The sequence below is a fragment of the Leptodactylus fuscus genome, chromosome 1 (assembly GCF_031893055.1).
Source record: "Leptodactylus fuscus isolate aLepFus1 chromosome 1, aLepFus1.hap2, whole genome shotgun sequence".
In the NCBI taxonomy this organism is placed as follows: domain Eukaryota; kingdom Metazoa; phylum Chordata; class Amphibia; order Anura; family Leptodactylidae; genus Leptodactylus; species Leptodactylus fuscus.
Genome location: NC_134265.1, coordinates 171093370 through 171118288, shown reverse-complemented (window position 1 = coordinate 171118288; position 24919 = coordinate 171093370). Strand labels below are relative to the sequence as shown.

General features: G+C 39.6%; 1 protein-coding gene across 5 annotated transcripts in view; it reads left to right on the top strand.

Annotated features, from left to right (window-relative positions):
* The window catches only part of ZNF462 (zinc finger protein 462), an 88850-nt gene that overhangs the window by 54216 nt on the left and 9715 nt on the right, over window positions 1–24919 (top strand). For 4 of the 5 annotated variants that reach the window (XM_075279848.1, XM_075279832.1, XM_075279819.1 and 1 more), the window contains 8 exons: window positions 7453–7617; window positions 8137–8420; window positions 10632–10750; window positions 12763–12942; window positions 16211–16478; window positions 17851–17987; window positions 21929–22152; window positions 24545–24653. In XM_075279848.1, the coding sequence (XP_075135949.1) occupies window positions 7453–7617; window positions 8137–8420; window positions 10632–10750; window positions 12763–12942; window positions 16211–16478; window positions 17851–17987; window positions 21929–22152; window positions 24545–24653 (1486 nt within the window). The remainder of the gene's footprint in view (window positions 1–7452; window positions 7618–8136; window positions 8421–10631; window positions 10751–12762; window positions 12943–16210; window positions 16479–17850; window positions 17988–21928; window positions 22153–24544; window positions 24654–24919) is intronic. The other variant, XM_075279839.1, reaches the window with a different exon arrangement.

Sequence of the window (24919 nt, the reverse complement as noted above, 5' to 3'; positions counted from 1 at the left end):
TCTGATGTAGCAGAGCCGAGGCTGCACAAGGGTTCAAGCGCACCCTCGGCTCTGATGTAGGAGAGCCGAGGGTGCACTTGAACCCTTGTGCACCCTCAGCTCTGCTACATCAGAGCCGAGGGTGCGCTTGAACCCTTGTGCACACTCTGCTTCATCAAGCTAATAGAATGCATTGGCCAGCGCTGATTGGCCGAATTCCGTACTCTGGCCAATCAGCACTGGCTAATGCATTGTATTGGCTTGATGAAGCAGTGCTGAATGTGTGTGCTTAGCACACACATTCAGCTCTACTTCATCGGGCTAATAGAATGCATTGGCCAATCAGCGCTGGCCAATGCATTCTATTAGCGTGAACTGAGTTTGCACAGGGGTTCTAGTGCACCCTCGGCTCTGCTACATCAGATTGCTACATCTGATGTAGCAGTGCCGAGTGTGCATCAGATGTGTAGTTGAGCAAAACTGACTCAGCACTGCTAAGTCTGCATTCGCATAGGAATGCATTGGCCAGCCTTCGGCCAATCAGCGCTGGCTCTGCCGGAGGAGGCGGAGTCTAAGGTCGGACCTGAATGGAGACTGGTGTGGAGCGATCTTAGACTCCGCCTCCTCCAGCAGAGCCAGCGCTGATTGGCCGAATTCCGTACTCTGGCCAATCAGCACTGGCTAATGCATTGTATTGGCTTGATGAAGCAGTGCTGAATGTGTGTGCTTAGCACACACATTCAGCTCTACTTCATCGGGCTAATAGAATGCATTGGCCAGCGCTGATTGGCCGAATTCCGTACTCTGGCCAATCAGCACTGGCCAATGCATTTCTATGGGGAAAAGTTAGCTTGCGAAAATCGCAAACTGACAGGGATTTCCATGAAATAAAGTGACTTTTATGCCCCCAGACATGCTTCCCCTGCTGTCCCAGTGTCATTCCAGGGTGTTGGTATCATTTCCTGGGGTGTCATAGTGGACTTGGTGACCCTCCAGACACGAATTTGGGTTTCCCCCTTAACGAGTTTATGTTCCCCATAGACTATAATGGGGTTCGAAACCCATTCGAACACTCGAACAGTGAGCGGCTGTTCGAATCGAATTTCGAACCTCGAACATTTTAGTGTTCGCTCATCTCTACTGGTGGCCTAATAGATATTTAGCCAATAGTTAACTTAAAGGGATTGTGCAGCTAGTAACGTTTTTTTTTTCTAATGACCACTCAGCCAACAACTGGTTGTTGTAGTGACCTCCCCAACCAGTGGTTGACTGAGTAGTCCTCTCCTGTGTGTCAAGATAGACCAGCAGCATAGATGATAACAAAGTCCCTAAGGACTGCAGCATTTGCAGAAAAAAGAACATTTAGAGAAAGCAAATCCTTTCTACATGTTAATAAGGATGATTCATTTAACACAGAATATTATTTACTATCTATTTTATGCCAGATCTTAAACACACATGACTCTTGCCATACTGGTTCTTTCTTTGTTCTTATTTTGTTTTGAGGAATTGGCTGTTTGCACATTTGTCTATATTAGATTGTGGGTACTTGCCAAGGTGCTGTCAGATCAGCGATGATATATATTTCACCTGTGGCTTGTAATTCTTAGTGCCATTGTATTAGAAAATTAACATTTACATATCTTGCACAGTGCAGGTAAATGCAAAGCCATGTAAGACTTCTAGCCACTACTTACTTGCCCCACATAAATTTATATAGCAGCATAGGGCATTGGTTATTACACTGCCCCGATCAGCATATGTTTTTATCAGTAAGCAATTTGCTAAACACATTTTTGCACTAAAAATATCATAATTTTATGGTTACACATATACTTTGTGCCACTAAACCTTCATAGACCTTCATACATTCCATTGTGTGATTGAATTGCTCTGTCTTGTTTGTAGCCCTTATAAGAGTGTTTTATCTTTACAAGGAAACATTAAGGAAAGGCGTCATACACATATGGTGATGGACTTATGTACTCATAATGATATTCTTGAATAAATGGGTCTAATGTACAAAAGTTAAGAGAAGTAGCATACTACAGATTCAGAGATGTGTGACAAGAAAAAATGTCAACTATAAAAACAGTCAAAATGTTGAAATTAACCAAAAGAATAATTCACTCTAATGCTAGGTTCACAGTAGCTTTCGGCTTCCCATCGTTTGGCTCTGCATGGGGACTCAATAGACGATGAGTTTGTCCACTTAAAAAGTGGTTACCCATGTACGTCATAAACTCTAATGGAGTCTGAAGTTTTTCCATCTGGTTTTCTGCAGGACATTTCTCTCTGCGGATTTTTTAGGTGGAATCTGTAGCAGAGTTTCCTATGGAGACTCTAACGCAGATGAACCTAGCTTGAAAAGTGAATGTGCTGTGAATAGGTAATAGGGAAATCCAAATCATGTAATCTGGATGACTAAAATTAAATGGATGAACATTTAAGGGAAAATTCAATTTAAGATGTCCTTCCTTATCAAAATTTTGACCTGGAAAACTATGTATAAAAATAAGTTAGATTTTGGGGCAACACAGTGGCTCAATGTTTAGCGCTGCAGCCTTGCAGCACTTGTGTCCTGGGTTTGAATCCCGCCAGTAGCAAAATCTGCAAGGAGTTTGTATGTTCTCCCCGTGTTTGCATGGATTTCCTCCCATTCTACAAAGACATACTTAAATGAGAAAAAAAAATGTACATTTTGATCCCTATATGGGGCTCACAATCTACATTTAAAAAAAAAAAAGTTAGATTTTACATTTTTACTTCATAATAAGATTTATTTGTGTGACACTGTGTGCTTTCTAGAACATTACAAGCAGCCATGTAGGACATCTTCTCCTTTAGCCTGACATCTTCTCATATAAACTGTATGAGAACTGCACGTCTAAAGAAAAGTGTGGAAATTCTGATTCTGCATCCTTTCTTTCTTAATTGAAATTGTTTTATATAAAATTTTCACATATATATATATATATATATATATATATATATATATATACAGTATATATATAAGAGAAGTCTTGAAAAAATATTATAAAGAGAAACAGGGCATTCACCAACCAAAAATAAAATATTCAAGCTTTAATTCATCATCGTAAAAAAAGGGCACTTTGACAGCTTACACAGTCGGAGATGGATAAATGGAATGCAGAGAGACTGAAGCAATGACCGTTTCGTGCTAGACGCACTTCATCAGGCTTCCTGCGTCTAGCACGAAACGGTCGTTGCTTCAGTCTCTCTGCATTCCATTTATCCATCTCCGATTGTGTATGCTGTCAAAGTGCCCTTTTTTACGATGATGAATTAAAGCTTGAATATTTTATTTTTGGTTGGTGAGTGCCCTGTTTCTCTTTATAATATTTTTTCAAGACTTCTTTGATATTTCCTTGAACAGTGAGCACCACCTAGATACCACATCACCTTACCTGCAATTCATGTTTTGTTGCCATATACACATTGAGGTGTTGCATTTTAACACAGAACGGTGCCACTACCTTCATATATCTTTTTAAGTTGAACATATATATATATATATATATATATATATATATATATATATATATATATGTATATATATATATACATATATACAGTCCTATGAAAAAGTTTGGGCACCCCTATTAATCTTAATCATTTTTAGTTCTAAATATTTTGGTGTTTGCAGCAGCCATTTCAGTTTGATATATCTAATAACTGATGGACACAGTACTATTTCAGGATTGAAATGAGGTTTATTGTACTAACAGAAAATGTGCACTATGCAATAAACCAAAATTTGACCAGTGCAAAAGTATGGGCACCTCAACAGAAAAGTGACATTAATATTTAGTAGATCCTCCTTTTGCAAAGATAACAGCCTCTAGTCGCTTCCTGTAGCTTTTAATCAGTTCCTGGATCCTGGATGAAGGTATTTTGGACCATTTCTTTCTACAAAACAATTCAAGTTCAGTTAAGTTTGATGGTGGCCGAGCATGGACAGCCCGCTTCAAATCATCCGACAGATGTTCAATGATATTCAGGTCTGGGGACTGGGATGGCCATTCCAGAACATTGTAATTGTTCCTCTGCATGAATGCCTGAGTCGATTTGGAGCGTTGTTTTGGATTATTGTCTTGCTGACATATCCATCTCCGGCGTAACTTCAACTTCGCCACTGATTCTTGAACATTATTCTCAAGAATCTGCTGATACTGAGTGGAATCCATGTGACCCTCAACTTTAACAAGATTCCCGGTGCCGGCATTGGCCACACAGCCCCAAAGCATGATGGAACCTCCACCAAATTTTACAGTGGGTAGCAAGTGTTTTTCTTGGAATGCTGTTTCTTTTTGGACGCCATGCATAACGCCTTTTTTTTATAACCAAACAACTCAATCTTTGTTTCCAAAATGAAGTTGGCTTCTCCAAATGTGCTTTTGCATACCTCAGGCAACTCTATTTGTGGCGTACGTGCAGAAACGGCTTCTTTCTCATCACTCTCCCATACAGCTTATCCTTGTGCAAAGTGCGCTGTATTGCTGACTGATGCACAGTGACACCATCTGCAGCAAGATGATGCTGCAGCTCTTTGGAGGTGGTCTGTGGATTGTCCTTGACTGTTCTCACCATTCTTCTTCTCTGCCTTTCTGATATTTTTCTTGGCCTGCCACTTCTTGGCTTAACAAGAACTGTTCCTGTGGTCTTCCATTTCCTTACTATGTTCCTCACAGTGGAAACTGACAGGTTCAATCTCTGAGACAACTTTTTGTATCCTTCCCCTGAACAACTATGTTGAACAATCTTTGTTTTCAGATCATTTGAGAGTTGTTTTGAGTAGCCCATGATGCCACTCTTCAGAGGAGATTCAAATAGGAGAACAACTTGCAATTGGCCACCTTAAATACCTTTTCTCATGATTGGATAGATCTGGCTATGAAGTTCAAAGCTCAGTGAGGTTACAAAAACAATTTTGTGCTTCAGTAAGTCAGTAAAAAGTAGTTAGGAGTATTCAAATCAATAAAATGATAAGGGTGCCCATACTTTTGCACCGGTCAAATTTTGGTTTAATGCATATTGCACATTTTCTGTTAGTACAATAAACCTCATTTCAATCCTGAAATATTACTGTGTCCATCTGTTATTAGATATATCAAACTGAAATGGCTGCTGCAAACACCAAAATATTTAGAACTAAAAATGATTAGGATTAATAGGGGTGCCCAAACTTTTTCATAGGACTGTATATATCTCAAGTAGTTCATGGATACATAAACACCTGTCAAATTTACAAATTAAGAAATAAGATAATCCTTTAATAGTCCCACCGTGGGGAAATTTCAGTGTGTTACAGCAGCATAGCAATACAGATACAGGATAATAAACAGTAATATATTACAGAAGTAGACACACATAAGCTGAGAAAAGAAAAACATACTAGGAATCCATAGCAGCTAAGGAAGAAAAGAAATAAAGAAGACTTCTTTCTTTCAGGATCATTTAGTTCTCTGTGCGGAGTGCTCTTCGCTTGGTCTGATGTAGTTTATGTAGCCTGATCGCAGTTGGGATGAAGGACCGCCGATAGCACTCCTTCTCACACTTGAGGTGAAGCAGTCGGTCACTTACAGTGCTGCCAAGTGCCGTCAAGGTCGGGTGGAATTTATTCTCCCGCATGGAGCTCACCACAGACAGTATCCTTCTGTCACCCACCACCTGTACTGGGTCCAGGGGGCTCCCCAGGATAGAGCTGGCCCTTCTGATCAGCCTAGGAACTCTATTTCTGTCCCTGGTTGATATACTGCTCCCCCAGTATGCTACACCGAATAAAAATGGCTTAAGCAACCACAGAGTTGAAAACGGCCCTAAGAAGTGCCCCTGGACTCCAAAGGCTCTCACCCTCCTGAGCAGGTAAAGCCTGCTGTGACCCTTTCTGTACAGCGCACCCAGGTGATCAGCCCAGTCTAATTTATTATTGAGGAGCACACCCAGGTATTTATAGGTCTTGACTATCTCAATACATGTCCCTTGGATCTCCACTGGGATCGGAGCACTTCTCCATTTACTAAAGTCCACCACCATCTCCTTGGTCTTCCCAGCATTAATCCTGAGGTGGTTGTGCTGGCACCATTTAACAAAATCCCGGTTTAAGTCTCTGTATTCCCTGTCGTCATCATCAGTGATGAGGCCTACTATTGCAGAGTCATCGGAGTACTTCTGTAAGTAACAGCTGGATAAGTTGTGTCTAAAGTCAGCAGTGTACAGTGTGAAGAGAAATGGGGCAAGAACTGTACCTTGTGGTGCCCCCATATTACAGATCACAGTGTCCCGAGCTCTCACATATTGAGGGCGGTTTGTCAGGTAATCTAGTATCCAGTTGGATAGGTGGTGGTCCACTCCAACAAGGTTCAGCTTGTCTTTCAGTAGCCATGGCTAAATGGTGTTGAAATCCAAGAACATTATTCTCACAGTGTTCCCGGGTTTCTCCAAGTGAGAGAGAGCTCTGTGACGAAGGTGGATGATGGCATCATCCACCCCAATGCCCGGCCAATAGGCAAACTGGAGGGGGTCCAGAGCAGAGCACACTAGAGGGCGTAGGTTTGTCAGGACCAGTCTCTCTAGGACCTTCATAAAGGTGGGATTATTATTGGACTTATAGACTTATAGCAGAGTAAAAAAAAAATGTCATCTGGACACCATATAATAATCAGATTTAAGTAACAGAAATATTTCATAACTTAATGCAGAAAACATCTGCATTTTCTGTTGGTCGCACATGTACACTTCGTTAGTCTATACTGTCAGTGTTTGTCTTGAACAGGAATGTTTTAATACTAACTCCTGCATAAGGCACACTATTCAAATTCTTGACTGAAGGCTGAAATGATGAATATAATCAGATAAATCAATACATGTAGTCTGAGTTTACATCTGGGTTTATGAATTCTATTCTTCAGTCTCATCATTGGAGCATCAAAAGTGGAATTCAAACTATGATGGATCCATCACATGATGGACACCAATGGTACTTGATATGTAATAAGGTCCTTTGGATTAGGTCATGGTGTCTATCATTTTGTGTTGCATGCAATGCTATATTTTCTGGAATATGTCATGTAGGCCCCAATGCAGATGTGAAAAGCTAACAATGAGTGTAATACTACAATGCTTACTACATTATTTTTTCTTCCTTTGATCAACACCCTAAAGATGCTGCAGAAGATAATTTGACACTTTAGTGGTCTAACACTTAGATTGTTTCACTACAATACTGTAAAACATGAGGTAGATATGAGTCTCATGCTCATGCTTTGAGATTTTACACTATAATGTGTAGATAATTCAGGGCTTTCATGGCATACCTTATGGTGGTTGTAAGCCCCTTGCACTAAGAATCAGTAGATGTGTGGAGAGACACTGTTTTTTCCTTCTGAACAATGACAATTTTAGTGTCCATATAGTTGTGATAATTTTGTATTTTTCTGGATATGGTTACAGACAGGAAGTGGTCAAGAGGCAGTGCATAAGAGATTAAAGGAAAAGGTAGTGGGCTACAAATGTAATTTCTGCGTGGAAGTCCATCCTACACTCCGAGCCATCTGTAATCATCTTCGCAAACATGTCCAGTATGGAAATGCTCCCCCACTTCCTCCTGAACTAAAGGTACAAACACTAAATTCTGACTTAAAGGCACAACTATTTTGAAGCTACCTGCCTTGTAGCCCTGACATGTTTCAGTGCAGCAGTAAAGTTTGGTTGATGACATTTTGAACACCTAGTCACCCTAAATCACTAGATGAGTTAGAAGAAGCATATTTGTCTGAACACACTATCCACTCATGTAAGCCAAGTTATGCCCTTTTGGTTAATGTTTTGAGATTGTTGTTTACATTATTCTTTCAGCATTTGCAATTATTATATGCATTATAATTAAATGTAAATATATGGCTATAGTATATACTTACTAACCAAACACATCACAGGTTTGTTGAAATTTAAAATTTCAATTCTAAATGGCTTTGAAACCGATGAAATGGTACTGTACCTTACCAGGGAAATGGCTTGGCATTTCACAACATATGTTTAGTGCTGATGCCTTAAAATAAAAATAGATTTTCTGCAATAAATAAGTAAATGTTTGACTAAGTGCAAAGTTTAATTTATGCTGTTTTCTCATAAAAGGATGATACAACTCAAGATGATGGTAAAGATCCTCAAGAGAAGCCTGTAGACTCCAACACGGTGACAGGAGAATGTGGTGCTGAGGCAGAATCAAAACCCTTACCTATACCTATTCCGAAACGCTCCAGGCCTGGTGGCTACCCTTGTAAACAGTGTGATCGAGTTTTAATGTCCATGCAAGGCCTGCGATCCCATGAGAGAAGTCACTTGGCACTGGCTCTGTTTGCTAAAGAAGGCAAATACAACTGCCAGTTTTGCTCTTTTGTCTCTGCCTTCAGGCACAAGTAAGATCTGTGAGAAAAGCATTGTTTGTCTGTGAAACTTTATGTGCATATTTATTTCTCTAACCGTGTAATGCATATCCGAGTATTGAGCTTATAGATCATAAGATAGGGCTTAGTATGGGTTGCCTAAAGTGGTTTGCAGAAAAGATGGCCAGGTTATTCAATGATTAGAGCTAATGAAGCATGGTTCTTAGTTATAATAATATCTAGCCATCAAGCCTCAAATACTTTGGAACCATCAAGGCCTTTCTGTTAAAGGGGTTGTCTAAGATTAGCAAAAATTAGGCAAAAGCAGTTAACTGGATAAAATCCTGCATGCATTTCCTGAACTGGAGTTGGCTAGATGATGGGGAAGGTACCATTGTGGGTCTGAAGATAGTGAATCATTTTAAATATCTAGGAATCCATAGTTATTCAGGATAACTCATAGGTTCTGCCCATTAATATTCCATGATAAATTCAAGAAAAGGAGCACACTCTCCCTTTGTACGGCTGGGCAGATCAATTTAATCAAGATGGTGACGCTTACCTAATGCCTTTACATTCTTCACCACATCTTGTCCTTACTTCATATCTTTTTTCCTGCTCACTCACCTTCATCTGAGGAAATTGAAGCTCTCAAAGCTAAATTACAATGTCCAAGGCATGGCCTTACGGGATGTATTTGTCCACTGTCTGCTGAGACAATTTAAATTTCTTAGCTCCTGGTTAAGTCCAGTTGACCCTCCTTTTCCTGGGAAACATCTGGCGGATTAGATTAGACCTATAGGCCTGTGGACATTGTTGCATCACCCCTCGAACCCACATCTCCAGCTGCTTCCTGTAGAGAAAGATGTAGGCAGCTTGCACAATCTCACCCAGATATTCTGACTGAAACACCCCTGTGGAAAAAACAGCTCCTAGACCAACTGTATTCCATCCCAGAGTCTTTTTTATACTGGAAGTCTACTGGTGTCAATATTAGGACAATATTTACTTTCCGATCTCTCGGCATCACTTCTATTCTGACACACCCTTTCTACTCAATTTTCTGGTACCCAAATCTACATCTCCTCCTACCACTTGATTGGGATTGTATGTTCCCAGTCCACTTGAGGCCTTATGTCTGAGATCTACTCCCATCTCATCAGAGCCTAGACGAAGGGTACCACTATCCCATAAGATGAAAAGTGACAATCCTTAATGCCTTCACTGATAGACAACATCTATGCAGTCCTAGAATTTCACATCCTAGAATATCTCCGCATGATAATTAACCGATTGATCCATTTTTGTTTTATCTGCCAAGCTTATCTGACACTGCTTCAACTTTATAAAAAAAACACAGAATATCAAGCTTTTGCTGCCCCAAGTGCTCCAAGACACCAGCAGATTTGCAGTCTGCTATGAAAGAATTATATTCATCCACAACAATGCCCACAAATATTTATACAACACATTATAAGGGCCTCAGATATGGCCTTTGACACCACTGAAGTGTTTCACATCACGCTCAGCACAGAGCCAGGATATGAAGTAAGCATGAGCATGTATGACTAAATTTGACACATTTGTATAGCTAAAAGAAGGGATGTAAATAGAATGTCCCTAAATCTAATTTGAAAATTTACATTTGAAGGAAACAGAGAAAATATAGCCACATAAAAATTTATGTTTCAATAAACATCCATAATTATTATCACTTAAAGGGGTTGTCCAGTTTTAAGAAAAAATAGCCTACCGGCTACTGATGGCTTAAAATAACAAACTGAGTACTACCTGACACTACAACTCTATGCTCCCCTCATGAATATTTCAGATAACCATTCCATTCTTTCAGTGCTCCTAATATCCAAATGGGGTAGATTTATTACAACTAATATCTCTTAATACAAGTCTAAAAGAAAAAAAAAACTTTGTAGAGAATTTTTTCACATTTATTAAATAGTGCAGCTCAAAGATCGTTGAAACAGTTAGTACACTTGTCCAAGTAAAAAGTATTGTAAATTTCTAAGTTTGTATGACAGTTATTATATGTATTTTTCCAAGTAATGATACCTGTACTTTCCCCATGTAAAACCACAAAATGATCAATGATAAATGATAAAACCATAGTTTATAGTTGACGTTTCTGATGTTTGTGTAGCCTTTGACACGATAATGACCACAAATCATTGGTTTGTATATGTCTCGTAGCCATCAGTTTTTAAGTTTTTCTCTTGTTTTTTATAGCCTTGATCGCCATATCCAAGATCACCACGGACATAGCAAACCATTTAGATGCAAACATTGTCCTTTTAAATCTTCCTACAAAGGCCGCTTGAAAACACACATTTTGAAAGCACATGGAGGTAAGCAACTACACTGCTGGTTTTGATTCTATTTAATATGTAAGTAAAGATGTCTATTTTTATGTATGAGGTCATGCATTATAATACATGCAGTAGACAGAGAAAAGTATTAGGACACAGTCATTTCATTCAGTCACATAGCTACAGGTATATAAAATTCAGCCCCTAGCCCTGCTGTCTGCCTTTATATACATTAGTAAAAGAAAGGGTCATTCTAAAGACATTGAATTCCAGTGTGGTAATGTAATAGGAGTAGTGTGAAGCACACCACCACTAGACTCCGGAGCAGTGGAAATGTGTTGTGTCTGACGTGAGGAATCAAGCTTCTCTATATGACAATCTGATGGACATTTGTGAATGGTCTAGGTCCCCTAGTTCCAGTGAATGTAAATCTTAATGCTTCACTATACAAAAACATTTTGGACAATTGTATGCTTCAAAGTACCAGGCCCTCCCATCCACCATCAGTGTCTGAACTCACAAATACTGTTCTGGATGAATGGGCAACAATTCCCAGAGACATGCTTCGTAATCTTATGCAAAGCCTTCCTGAAAGAGTGGAGGCTCTCTTAGTTTGTTGGGAACCAAGTCTATAATATTGTCTATGGATTTGACATAGGGTGTCATAAAACTCCTGTAAATGCAACATATACGTGCCCCTATACGTTTGTCCATATCCCGCTTTAAAAACCTGTTATACACATGAAATTAAGATTTCTTGGGTATGAATATGCATGTATGAAAATACTCATCTAACTCCCCGTATCTGGATATAGCTCACATGTGGTAATAATACGTTTTCGAAGACACTTAGATATTAAAGGTGTCAAAAAATACTGAGGGGGATATATAAGGGAATATCTGGTATTCTGTGACTACATCTTATCATCAATTTATAATGAAAAACACATCTTGTAACATAAATACTTTTTAGCATAGTTTGTGCTTATATTCCTCACATACTATTCCTGATTGCTGTTAATGAATGGCCCACATTTACTGATAGCAGTAGTGTAAAAGATGCAGAATTTCGCCCTGTACTTAGGATGTGATGCCGATAACCAGTACAGCCTTTATTTCCCTAGTCACATTGCTTGGGCTGGTGCGAATACGTTCAATCAAATCAAAGGTCCAAAAATGGTGCTCTAGAAGTCTAAGCCAGAATTTTGGTGCAATAGTGGCATACATTTTTACATATTAACTAGGTTGTCCAGGATGTATAGGATATAGGCAGCTGTTCAAAGAGATACTTAACAAGCATAATTTTGTGTAGTGGATGTGTTTTGTATGGTAGCCTAGCCCATTCACCTGAATAAGACTGAGCCATAATCTGGCCGTGTGACAAGACATGGCCTGTGAAGCAGACGCATGCTGATTCACGGGGTCCTGGCTGTCAGATCACTATGAATCTTCAAAAGTCCAGGAAAAGCTATTTAGGGCATCCTCTTTTCCTGTAAGCCTCTCTCCCTTGTGAGATAGTTAGAAAATAGCTTTACACTAGATGCAAAGTGGTGTACCTATAATGAGAATATTTTAGGCTACAGTGCCAGCTCAGTCACCATAGTAAGTTCACTCCCGACGATTTTTCTTACGTCCAGTGGCTAAAACCCATACAGAACTAATACTTCTTAAACTCAAATGTGACCAGACTCAGCATACAGTTACATAAGTCTGCCATAAGTTGGCATTTAAGAGAAGAAAAGCTTTTTAAAACTTTTTGTATACTGCTATACTGAAAATTGCATTTTCCTATGCTTTTCTAATATTGAGACTGCAGTATCCCAATGTATTCCAGCCATGCATGTGACAAAAAGTATGCATGCCCACTTAAGTCTATGGTCATTTTGTATCACCATTATTGTGCTTCAAAGACATATTGAGAAGTCAGTCTGATAGAGATGTCAGAATATCCAGTCTGGGCAATGCCATCAGCACAAATCTCTCTCCTGTCCTGCCTCTTGCTTTTTACATTTAAGAAATAAGAATCTCTTATTCTTGCTTATTCATTTTAGGTGAACATGGCTATAAATGCTCATTTTGCTCAGTAACAACAATGACAATCAGCCAGTTAAAGGATCATTCATTAAAGGTTCATGGAAAAACACTTACATTGCCAAAACTACGCGGTCCGCCTCCTAATGGTCCACGTGCTAAGCAAAGCTCACGGATTGGAAAGGAACCCAGACTACTTGGTAAGGACAATTATAAACCAATATGTCTGTATCAGCTTCTCTAAATAAATAAAATTAGAAATGAGATGTACCTTTGTGGGGACAAAAAATGATGGGAGATTTCAAATTGGAGGCCAGCAGTATTCTGAATAAAGCTCAACTACAATATGGACTGTAACAGGACATCAGTTCAACATAAATACGTAGATTAATTCTATGTACACTTTACATTACATCTCCTTATACTGGACTTTAAGCAGCTTGCTTAAAGGTTCTCTTGTAGCCTTCTCTTGTACTGAAAAAAATATATATAAAATGCTATATAAATCCTCCTCTTAGAGAGAACCTGATCCCAATAAAATAGCTGTTATGGGACATCTTTTCTTCTAACTAGGTTTGTGCCAGACTACTTTTCTTACTACAGAAAAATTTATGAATAAATGACAACTGGGTGTTACCAGTTGGGGGTTGTCCTACACACTCTGACAGTGCCTAGTCAGTACTGGCAGAATCAGACTGCGCAGTGATACACCCCTTGGACAATTTGGATTGTATTTATTTATTTTGCTTACATATATAGCACCATCGTATTCTGCAATGTGTTACAGATATTGTCAACATGAGTATGTGATTGGAGTACTACCAAGTTGTCAATTATGCATAACTTCTATATCAATTAGTAGATTCACAGCACAATGCAAGATCAAGAGAATAGAGTCTTTAGAATTGTTACTACACTGCTCAAAAAATAAGGGAACACTCAAATAACACATCCTAGATCCGAATGAATGAATGAAATATTCTCATTGAATACTTTGTTCTGTACAAAGTTGAATGTGATGACAACAAAAATCATTAATGGAAATCAAATGTATTAACCAATGGAGGCCTGGATTTGGAGTCACCCCCAAAACTAAAATGGAAAAACACAATACAGGATGATCTAACTTTGATGTAATGTCCTAAAACATGTGAAAATGAAGCCCAGTAGTGTGCTTGGCCTCCACGTGCTGCACGTGCAAGGCCTGGCATGCTCCTGATAAGGTTGCAGATGGTCTCCTGAGGGATCTCCTCCCAGACCTGGACTAAAGCATCTGCCAACTCCTGGACAGTCTGTGGTGCAACGTGATGTTGGTGGATGGAGCGAGACATGATGTCCCAGATGTGCTCAATAGGATTCAGGTCTAGGGAACGTGAAGGCCAGTCCATAGCTTCAATGCCTTCATCTTGCAGGACCTGCTGACACACTCCATCCACATGAGGTCTGGCATTGTCCTATATTAGGAGGAAGCCAGGGCCAACCATAACAGCATATGATCTCAGAAGGGGTCAGAGGATCTCATCTCGGTATTTAATGGCAGTCAGGCTACCTCTGGCGAACACATGGAGGGCTGTGCGACCCTCCAAAGAAATGCCACCACACTGACCCACTGCCAAACCAGTGATGCTGAAGCATGTTGCAGGCAGCAGATCGCTCTCCACGGCGTCTCCAGACTCACATGTGCTCAGTGTGAACCTGCTTTCATCTGCGAAGAGCACAGGGAGCCAGTGGCAAAGTTGCCAATCCTGGTGTTCTATGGCAAATGCCAAGCGTCCTGCACAGTGTTGGGCTGTGAGCACAATCCCCATCTGTGGACATCGGGCCCTCATACATCCTCATGGAGTTGGTTTCTAACCGTTTGTGCAGAGACATGCACATTTGTGGCCTGCTGGAGGTCATTTTGCAGGGCTCTGGCACTGCTCCTCAGGTTTCTCCTTGCACAAAGACGGAGGTAGCGGTCCTGCTGCTGGATTGTTGCCCTCCTACATCTACCTCTACGTCTCCTAGTGTACTGGCCTGTCTCCTGGTAGCGCCTCCAGTCTCTGGACACTATACTGACAGACACAGCAAACCTTCTTGCCACAGCTCGCATTGATGTGCCATCCTGGTTGAGCTGCACTACCTGAGCCACTTGTGTGGGATGTAGAGTCCGTCTCATGGTATCACGAGTGTGAAAGCACAACCAACATTCAAAAGTGACCAAAACATCAGCCAGAAAGCATCGGTACTGAGATGTGGTCTGTGGTCCCCACCTGAAGAACCCTCCTGTACTGAGTGTGTCACGATAATTGCCAATAATTTCCATCTGTTGTCTATTCCATTTGTACAACAGCAAGTGAAATTGATTGTCAATCAGTGTTGCTTGAAGTTACATTGTGTTGCTTATTTTTTTGAGCAGTGTATATGGCAAATGCAGGTATTTACTAAAGTAATAAAGACAGGTTCTCTTTAAGGCGCATCAAGACATTTGCATGTAGTAAGGGACTTACATCAACTTTTGTCCCGAAACGCGTCAGCTTTTCATCATGTTCCTACCTTCTTTAAGGTGATGTAATATCCATCTTTTTTATACATTGAAGTAAAAGTTATGATTTAGATAGTTGGTGGCATGCTGGAATTTTTTTTTTTTTTTTTTTTTCAATTTGCATGTAGTGTGCAGTATTTTTTATGCGACTTTCTTGGAAGGATCAAAAAGATATACCGTAATTACACAATTCTAAAGGCACAAAGAAAACTTGACTCTTGAAAGTCAGAGGTGTACTTTTTTACTCTAGATATTTCTCTGATAACAGTGAAAGACAGAAGTTTTCTACTGTCCCAGTGAAAGCTATTTCATTATCTCCATAAGCAGCCTGAACAAACAGCAGGCAAGATATAAACAATTACAACACAGGATTGCATATTACTGCTATAAAGGAAGTTCTGACAAGGAAATAGTGTGATAATACATGTTTGCTGTTATGTAAGAACCCGATTGTCAAGAATTGGAAACAATGTTGGTTAAGCGATTTCAAGAGGATAATCAATAAATTAGGACCTTTCTTTAGAAGTAGTCCTGTAGATTAATAATACCTTTGCTAAGTATTGACACTAAAGAAATTGCGCCTGCAGTGTTAGAAAACTCTCAATGCATAACGCGTCTAGAGCAAAAAGGGATAGAAAATGATGAATGATGAATGTTAAATAAAAATATATTCAGTTTCTTTCTGATTTTTTTTGTGGGACACACAAGTGTGGTATATACTACTTTTCTGTGCTACAGAAACTGAATCTTTATTTGACACTTACTCTATGTAAACAGATGATTGTCAATTTCCATCCATTTTTAGCATCAGGTAAACTAATGATCAAAATGAGATGTGAATAGTACCTTACACTGCGGCGCCTTACACTGCCTTGACTTTTGTTGTCTGGTAACTTTTAATGCATTAAGTTAATCTTTGACCTTCTTCCTTTTGTCATTCCCAGAATCATCATATTCTGAGCCACCAGATGTTCAGCAGCAACTCAATCATTACCAGTCAGCTGCTCAAGCTAGAAATAACAGCAACACTAGCCCTGCTCCTCTTCCTGTGGCCAATGCAGCCCCTGAGCCAAAAGAAGAAGCTGTCCTCAACTGTGAATTTTGTGACTTTTCTTCTGGTTACATTCAGAGCATTCGTCGTCACTATCGAGACAAACATGGGGGAAAGAAGCTGTTTAAGTGCAAAGAGTGCTCTTTTTACACATGCTTCAAGTAAGAAAAAAAACTAATCTTTACATCTATGGCTCGTTCACACGGGGCAAGAGGGGGCGGATTTTGGCGCTGAATCCACGTCATAATCTGCCCCCTCACAATAGAGGTCTATGTAGACTGCTAGTTTACTTTTTCCCGTGAGCGGCATGTTGCCGCTCACGGAAAAAAGAAGCGAGCTGCCCTTTCTTCAGGCTGATTCCACAGCTGATTCAGCCCTGGCGTCCGCCTCGTGGCAGCACCCTCCGAACTAGGACCATTCATTTGGGCCTACTCTGGAGCGGGAAGCCGCGAAAGTCGTGGCAGGCGCATTTTGGCCCTATTCTGACGTGGCTTCCCGCGTCACTATCAGGACCAAAATCCGCCATTCCACTCCCCGTGTGAACTAGCCCTTATTAAGATTTGTGTTTGATACACCAATCTGAAAAAAGGGATTGTTGCGACAAATTTATTATTACAACTTGGTGCATTTTGAATTTTAACCACCCCCTCTTTTATTATACAACTTGTGGGTTACTGTGTCTTTGGGCAGCCCAAGGAATTGAACAGACACGGACACACACACATAAGCAGATATATAATCGCAGACCCACTGCTGCTCGGTTAAACATTTTTGAAAAACAGTAAGGAATACATTGGCGGTCACATGATCTCTAGTCGCCTATCAGATTGATCTTCATGGTCACATTAGGATGCATATGTAAACATCTCCCTTTCCCCGCCAAAAACATCTATTTTTAAGTGAATGCAAATAAAAAATGTTTAAGCACTTCAGGTATGTGGACAAATTTCTCTATTTCTTATTTTTGGAAATGTTTTATCTGATATTATTTGTAAAACTTTCAGAGTGTATACAGTTGTCCTAATTGGGTTTTTTTGACTGAATAGTTCAGGTGAAAATGAAACTTATGTTTTATTACATGAAAATGCTTCTATTGTCTCTTGTTAGCTTCTCTTCCTGCCTGCTAATCTACTCCAGTCACACATAGATCAGGTGACCTAGAAGACTATGGGGAGAGGAGGAGATGCCCAGTCAGTGAGATAGAAGTACAGACACATGCTGACTAAGATCATCAGTGTTTTGCAGATTTCTAGCACTTTTATTGCAGCCATCCAGAAAATTTTGTCAGCGCTGAAAAGTAGAGATGTGAATACAACTCTAGTGAGATATCAATCTTGCTGTTATCCATAGCAGGCCATCTGTTTTTCTGTGTCTTTCTGCTCATCACTTACTCTGCTCCATATTTTCATCTCATAAGATATATTGTGACGTTTTTATACTCACCTGAACTATTCATACATAAAAAAAAAAATAGAAAGACACTTACTCCTTACCTGACTACTTTACTTAAATATTTGGATTTTACTTTCACAGATCTGCTTTCACTATGCATGTCGAGGCTGGCCATTCCACCCTTCCTGAAGAAGGACCCAAAGACCTTCGATGTCCTCTCTGTCTATATCATACCAAATATAAACACAATATGATAGATCATATTGTCCTTCACAGAGGTAAATGATTTATTCCAGCATGTATGTCATATCTTTGTGCTGGATAATGTAAATTTACTAATTGTTTTACTTAGTATATTAGAAAACCAATCCTTTCTCAATTGATCACCTTCTCATATGTTAATTCCTAATGTATTCTAATGTGAGTAGACTACTGACTGGTAATTTAATATGACAGGGGATATTCTTAAAAATGAATGTAACTGTTGTCTCCAAGCAGTGGGAGAACCTACCATGACAAATCCCACTATAACAAGAGACCTCACAAATGTACCACCACATCAAGTTGAGTGGGCAAAACAATACTTATACTACTGGCTTTAACAGTGAAAAAAATATATATAAAACTGTTTTTATAATAAAACTATCTCAAACTCATTGCAAATATTTGATATTGACAGCACATTCATTAAAAAAAAAAGCTAAGTGAGAGATAAGCACTACCTCTAAAGCAACCTAAACATTTTTAGCAATTTCTAGATCTGGATTTCTGCCATGAAAATGGTGACCCTCCTGGAGCCTGCCCGGACTGATAATTTACTCTAAAATATTTTCTCCCTTTCCATGAGGTTATAACTATGACTGATCAAGACCTGTGTCTTTTCAAGCCTCTGCACCTTCTCTGCCTTTATTTTTGTGGCGATTCTGTCTTGACTCATTGTAAACACTGGTTGGTAGACAGTATTTCTCTAGCAACCCAGACTACTAGATATGACATAGTAATAATAAATGTAGATGTTAACCCAATTTTAATCTTTAATAAGAATAATTATTTGTAATCTTGAGCTGGCATGACAATCTAACTTGGCCAAGACTGAGCTCTAATATCACACATCTGACAGACAGACATTTGTATCCTATACTAGATGTTTTAAAATCTTAGTTGTTTAGATCAGTAGGCAGAGCGTTCATGTATAACATGAACATACAAATCAATATAGTCAGTGAAAAACATAGCTTAGTCAGGAATGTGATGATGTTTATAGAAACAGATACATAAGTGTGCGCCGAAGAGGAATGGAAAAGCTAGAAAATGTAAAGTAGATGATTGTTGAGTGTTGTGAAGTATATAAGTATGCTTTTAGTCAAATGTTGTCTCATGCTATACTTATGGCAAAACCACTGCCTTTGCAATGTTAATTCTCTGCAATCCTATTAGAGCTGTGGCTTTTTGTTTTCCATAAATCTGAAAGGAGTACCTGCCAGATAAAACAGGTATTCCATCCCAGCTTGTAAATCCATGACACCTTATCATGTTATTTGACTATACCAAAGGCATTTAAATGGATTTTCCAGAACTAAAATTTTGATGACCCATTCCTTGGTCATCAATATAAGATTGGTTGGGGCCAGACACCTGGGACCCCATAAGGAGATTGAGACTTCTGCTTCACATGTCAGATGACTTCACATTTACAAGTCCATGGCCTGTTTACAGCTCAGTTCCATTCAAGTGATAAATGTGAAGAGCGCTGCTTGGCAGATAGTGAGGAGGCCGCTGATTGGTGGGTGCTGGGTGTCAGACTCCATTTATCTGATATTCACGGCTTATCTGAAGAGTAGATCATCAGTATTTTAGTCTTGGGAAACCTCTTTAGGTCGGGGCCCCACGTGGCGTAAACGGTGCGATTTGCCCACATTGGAAATGCAGCGGAAATAAAACGCAGCATTTTACAGTCAGAGCAAAGTGGAAGGGATTCTAGTGAACCCCATGCCCACTTTGTAGTAAAAATTGTGTTGCAGACATGCCATGGTTTTGGAAATCACAGCATGTGTAGGTATAGCTGAAACAGAGATTCTACAGAGGAAACCTCTGCGGACTTTCTGTCTAAAGCACAGCAGGAAGAACCGCGATTCATTGTCGCCACTTTTTTTCCTGCAGCACTTTTTTGCTGTGGGACACCATGTGGGGCCTTAGCCTTTAGAAGAGAGGTTTCCGTAATTGTAGTACAGTTACCAGGAATAGCCAGCTACTTTCATTTAAGCATTTATTAAAGCTTCTTTCTTACTTGTAACTTTATTTCTATTGTTGATCACAATATTGGATCCATGTGCTGTGAACTAAAAGTACACATGAATAGGCGTTGTCATCATGAGACAATACCTTTAAGGGTTTATTCTGTTTGCCGTGTCTGTAAGCCAAAAAATACATTCTATACCAACAATAGTGCTGTGTATGGTGCCTTTATAATAGGAGCAAAACTTACCTTTATGGCCACAAGCTAATGACACAATGTAGGGATGATCATCTTTTATAGATATGCAGATGACCTGGCAAGTGCACTGGGTCAGACCTGTTTTTCCAGATTTGCCTAAAGACAGGTTTAATGCATTCAGACGCTGAAAATGTCAACTAAGGTTAGTTAGGTTTTCAAGAGAACTGGAGCCCATGCAGCTTTCTGTAGGCAAATCTGCTTCCTGTGCACTTGCAGGTGGATTTGCCGATTGATAAAAAGAGGATTATCAGTTTGTGGTCATTGAGGTATGCGTCTCTTCCCATTAAAGGTCCCTACAAAATCTATTATTGGTTAAAGTCATAAAGTCATAGGTTTTAGAGGAGGAAAATAGGGAAAAAAAAATTTGAAGCAAAAAATGGTAAAATATTTAATATATGGGAGTTGTAGTTTTGCAACAGCTGCAAGGCCACATTGACAGGTGACCCTGCAGCTGTACGGGGACGCATAGAGTGTTTTTTTTTGCGGGGCCAGAAGTACTTTTTAGTTATACCATTTTGGGGACTATCTATTGCTTAGATCACCTTGTATTGAAAAAAATCCCGGTGGTTTATGATATATGATTTTCTACTTTTATATATATATTCTAGGGACAGGAGGTGATTTAGAACTTTTATTTATTTTATATTTTTATTATATATTTTTAAAGCTTTTTTTTTTTTTTTTTTTTTTTTTTTTTACTATTTTATTCCCCCCCGAGGGCTTGAACTTGATCGCAGGTCCCATAGACGGCAATACAACTGTATTGCCGTCTATGGGACATTCTGTCTATTAGTATTACGGCTGGTCATAGAGACCAGCCGCAATACTAATACAGCAGTGACAGGCCTGGGAGCCTCATTAGGCTCCCGGCTGTCACCCGAACAGGTCGGCTCCTGCGATATCGCCGCGCAGGAGTCGGCCTGCAACTTTACAGGTACGGGGCCGGTGGGGACCGGCCCCGGGGGAGAAGGGGCCACCGATACTGACCCGGCATCCGCTGTACTAGAGAGGCGGATGCCGGCACGGGATAGATGCCGGGGCCTGAGACATCGCTGCGCTCCTCTGCCCTGCATGAAGCCAGCGGCGGGGGGACGGAGGAGCGGAATAGCATCGCCCCTGCCGCTGCTGGCTTCATGCAGGGCAGAGGAACGCAGCGATGTCTCAGGCCCCGACACCTGTGCCGGCGTCTATCCCTTGCCGGCATTCGCCTCTCTATTACGGCGGGTGCCAGGCGCTACATTCAGACTATAAGATGCACCCTTCTTTTCCCCCCAAATTTTGGGGAAAAAAAGTGCGTCTTATAGTCCAAAAAATACGGTACATAATAAATAGAAAAATATGTAACTGATTTCCCAGCCCTTACAGTAGAACAGTCCAGTATTGGCATTACTGCTTTTGAATTAATAAAAAAAAAAAAGTCACAACAGGCTAAACAACATAAAGGCACATTGTTTGGGTAGAGAATTCTCAGCAGTTGTACTTTAGCTCAGGTTGTTTGTTGTTTTAGACACTTTGTTCCTTTGTGGTTGGCCAAACAATCACTTAATTGATACATATTGTAGCCGAAAATATTTAGCAGCTTTAATGGTCATTGTTAGAAAAGGGTGTATTGTCTAAAATAAAGACCCACATACAATAGTGCTGGCATGAATATTGATGTGTAAACGTTTTGTAATTGTTAGTTTTGTGTGTGCCTTCAATATCTTCTTTATGTCTTCATTTCAGAGGAGAGAGTTGTCCCTATAGAAGTTTGCCGCTCCAAGCTATCAAAGCAACTGCAGGGAGTTGTGTTTCGATGTGATAAATGCACTTTTACCTGCTCCAGTGATGAAAATCTGCAACAGCATATAGAGAAACATAATGAATTGAAGCCCTACAAATGTCAGCTGTGCTACTATGAATCCAAACTAAATGAAGAATTAGATAGCCATCTAAGAGAGGAGCATAAGGTATGAGTTACATTCTCTGCACGACTATAAAGCAGCTTTCTGTTTTATAGCAACTTATTGAATAAATTATGATGTTTGCCTTTTCTAAGGACTAGTGCAGGAAGTAATAATTCTGTTGTATGAAAATATAAATTCATGATAGAGTTCAGATGGAAAAGGTATGTTAATTTGTCAGATGAAAGATATTTACATGGCTATGTACCTAACAAAGTGAAGCTAAAAGAAAACCTCTTTGATGGGGAGGAAATCAGTCCTCTAAAGAAAATCTGTCCATAGAAAAATGGTGCTCTATCTGGGGGACACCATTTAATAGGTGAGCACAGAATAGTATGTATATGTTTTAAATGAAGTACAGCTTTATCCTGTGAAACATTTCTGTGAAACCAACCACTAGCAAACTCACAGTTTTCTATAAGCGCATATAGGGACAGAAGCAGGTCATGTGTACCTCCATCTGTGATTGTTTTTTGGATAGCGAAGCTATAAAGTCCATAGACAAGTTTTTAGTGATGAGGGAGTGACACATCACAATGTAAATACCGTAAGAGGTCAGCGATAAACTTGTAATAAGTGTGTTAGTCATTTGCGTATATTTCTCATAAGCCATTAGTTAAAATAAATGTAAAGCAGCATCCCTAGATATATTAAATGGGGTGCTATTTTCCTACTGGCATTAGTAGTCATTGATGATACATACAGTTTTAAAGAATAGGATGCTAAATGTGTCATTGTTTTAATTTTTTCCTGGTCTCTTATGGTAATAGTTTACTTCCTGTCAAAAAAATTACAATATTTTCCTTAATACAAAGAAACAGTTCCACTAGGCACAGCCTCTATGTAGCAAGAATGTTCCATTAGGCACGGCCCCAATGTAGCATACACCTCTATGGCAAAAAAAAACAGAACATCCAGACAATGCAGAAAAAAATTTGCAGCGGCAATGCTACAATTTAAAAATACGCAAGCGTTTTTGTAAAGCACAAGTATATCAGTTATGCTTATGGAAAGGATGATGTTTTCTGTGTAGGTATAATAAAAGCAGAAAGTCTGCAGAGGAGAACTCTGCAGACTTTCTGTGAAAGGTGCTGCGCCTTTTGTCTTCTGGCTCGCTACATGGGGCTTTAGCCTCAAGGAGACTTCAGTCCATCACCCTTGAGTAATTTACTCAGTGTATCCATTATTGATCTCAGGTACCATATTATGCCACAGTGTTGGCAAAACCTAGCTGAGTTGTAGTAATCTGCCCATTTTAATGAAACTGTGAAGGTTATAATCATGTAATGTATGAAAAACATTGTTATTCTTAAAAGCTGAATGCTAGATATAGTTGTGTATGCTTGAAACTGGTATATTGTTATATGATAAGATGGCGCCTGCATCCAGGATGGGTGCAAGAAAACCAAATGCTTGGCTTGCTGCTGCACAGACAGCGCCCCAAGGTCACCACGCAGGAGCTGGAACAGCTGGCTATATATGGCACTGCTTAAACTTTTTCTGTTTGATTGAGATGTATCATACCAATCAGGAATGAATATGAAAATTTATGTTGTTGTTATATCACTTTCTTTCTCTGCTACTATTTAACCCTCGTGTTTTTAATAAAAACTGCATCAGCACACATTCCTTCGCTGAGAAAAGAACTAATACCAACACATAGAGTGGTGTGACTTCTTTACCGCCTGGCACTCAGCCTAATTAATTAGGACGACAACAGTTACTCTGGATTATTAGTCAGTTAGTCATAAACACGGCTTTGACCTTATCAAAACCATGATACAGTATAACATGGGCTGTGAGGCCAATTCCAGTTTGTAACTATTGTCTTAGTTAATTGACCACAATGGTTTATTTAATGTGAAGCACATAATCCCTCCGGAGTGGTGGATGTTAACACTTGGTTCCAGGCATTTGCTTTCTATACCTCTGTTCTCATATTGTAATCAGATAGACTTTGTATATGTCATGGTTTCTACCACGATCATTTGGTGATAAAGATAAGAGCTACAGACTGAGCCACTAGACAGATTCTCTGACAGATATGATTGAAAAAGGGACTGAGCAGCCTGTATGCTCAAAAAAGCAGGATACAATTAAAACTAATGAAGCTCATTTTTTTTCTATGAAGACCTATTGGAATAAGGTTTTTAGATGTAAATGAGGAAAATAATGTGCTAAAAAAGCATCCAAAGGTGTTTATATCTAGAGACTGTAAACCTGTTCTGATCATTTTCAGCCCCTGAATGTGGACAAAATATTTTCATTTGCTGACGATTTTACAAAAGTCATGGAGTTGACTCACAATGCATGTTAGGAATGATCAGAACCTTTCATTGTGCACAATCCAAACTGTCTTACATGAATTGGTATTTACATATTGGTTGCTCTATTACAGGTGTGCCGTAACTTTGAACTAGTTGGATTAGTTAATTTGGATCAACTGGAGCAGATGAAAGATAAACCTGAGTCTTCAAGTAGTGATGAAGAAGAAACTAAGACTGGAGGTTGGTTGCTGTTTAAATATACTCATCATTTGGCAGGGAGCAAACCTCGAAAAACTGCTTCCACTAGATATGGGAAAATGCCTAACCTAACAAGACTTTTCCTCATCATTTAAAGCAATCCTGTCAGATCTTCCATGCAGTGTTCATTAATATGTACAGTATATTTATATTATAGGGTGCAGTATTTTTTGAGTAAATCTTGTCTAGTAATCATGGTTCCCAGGCTCAGACTAACCCACAGGGGCACAGGTGAACCCCCTCTTGGG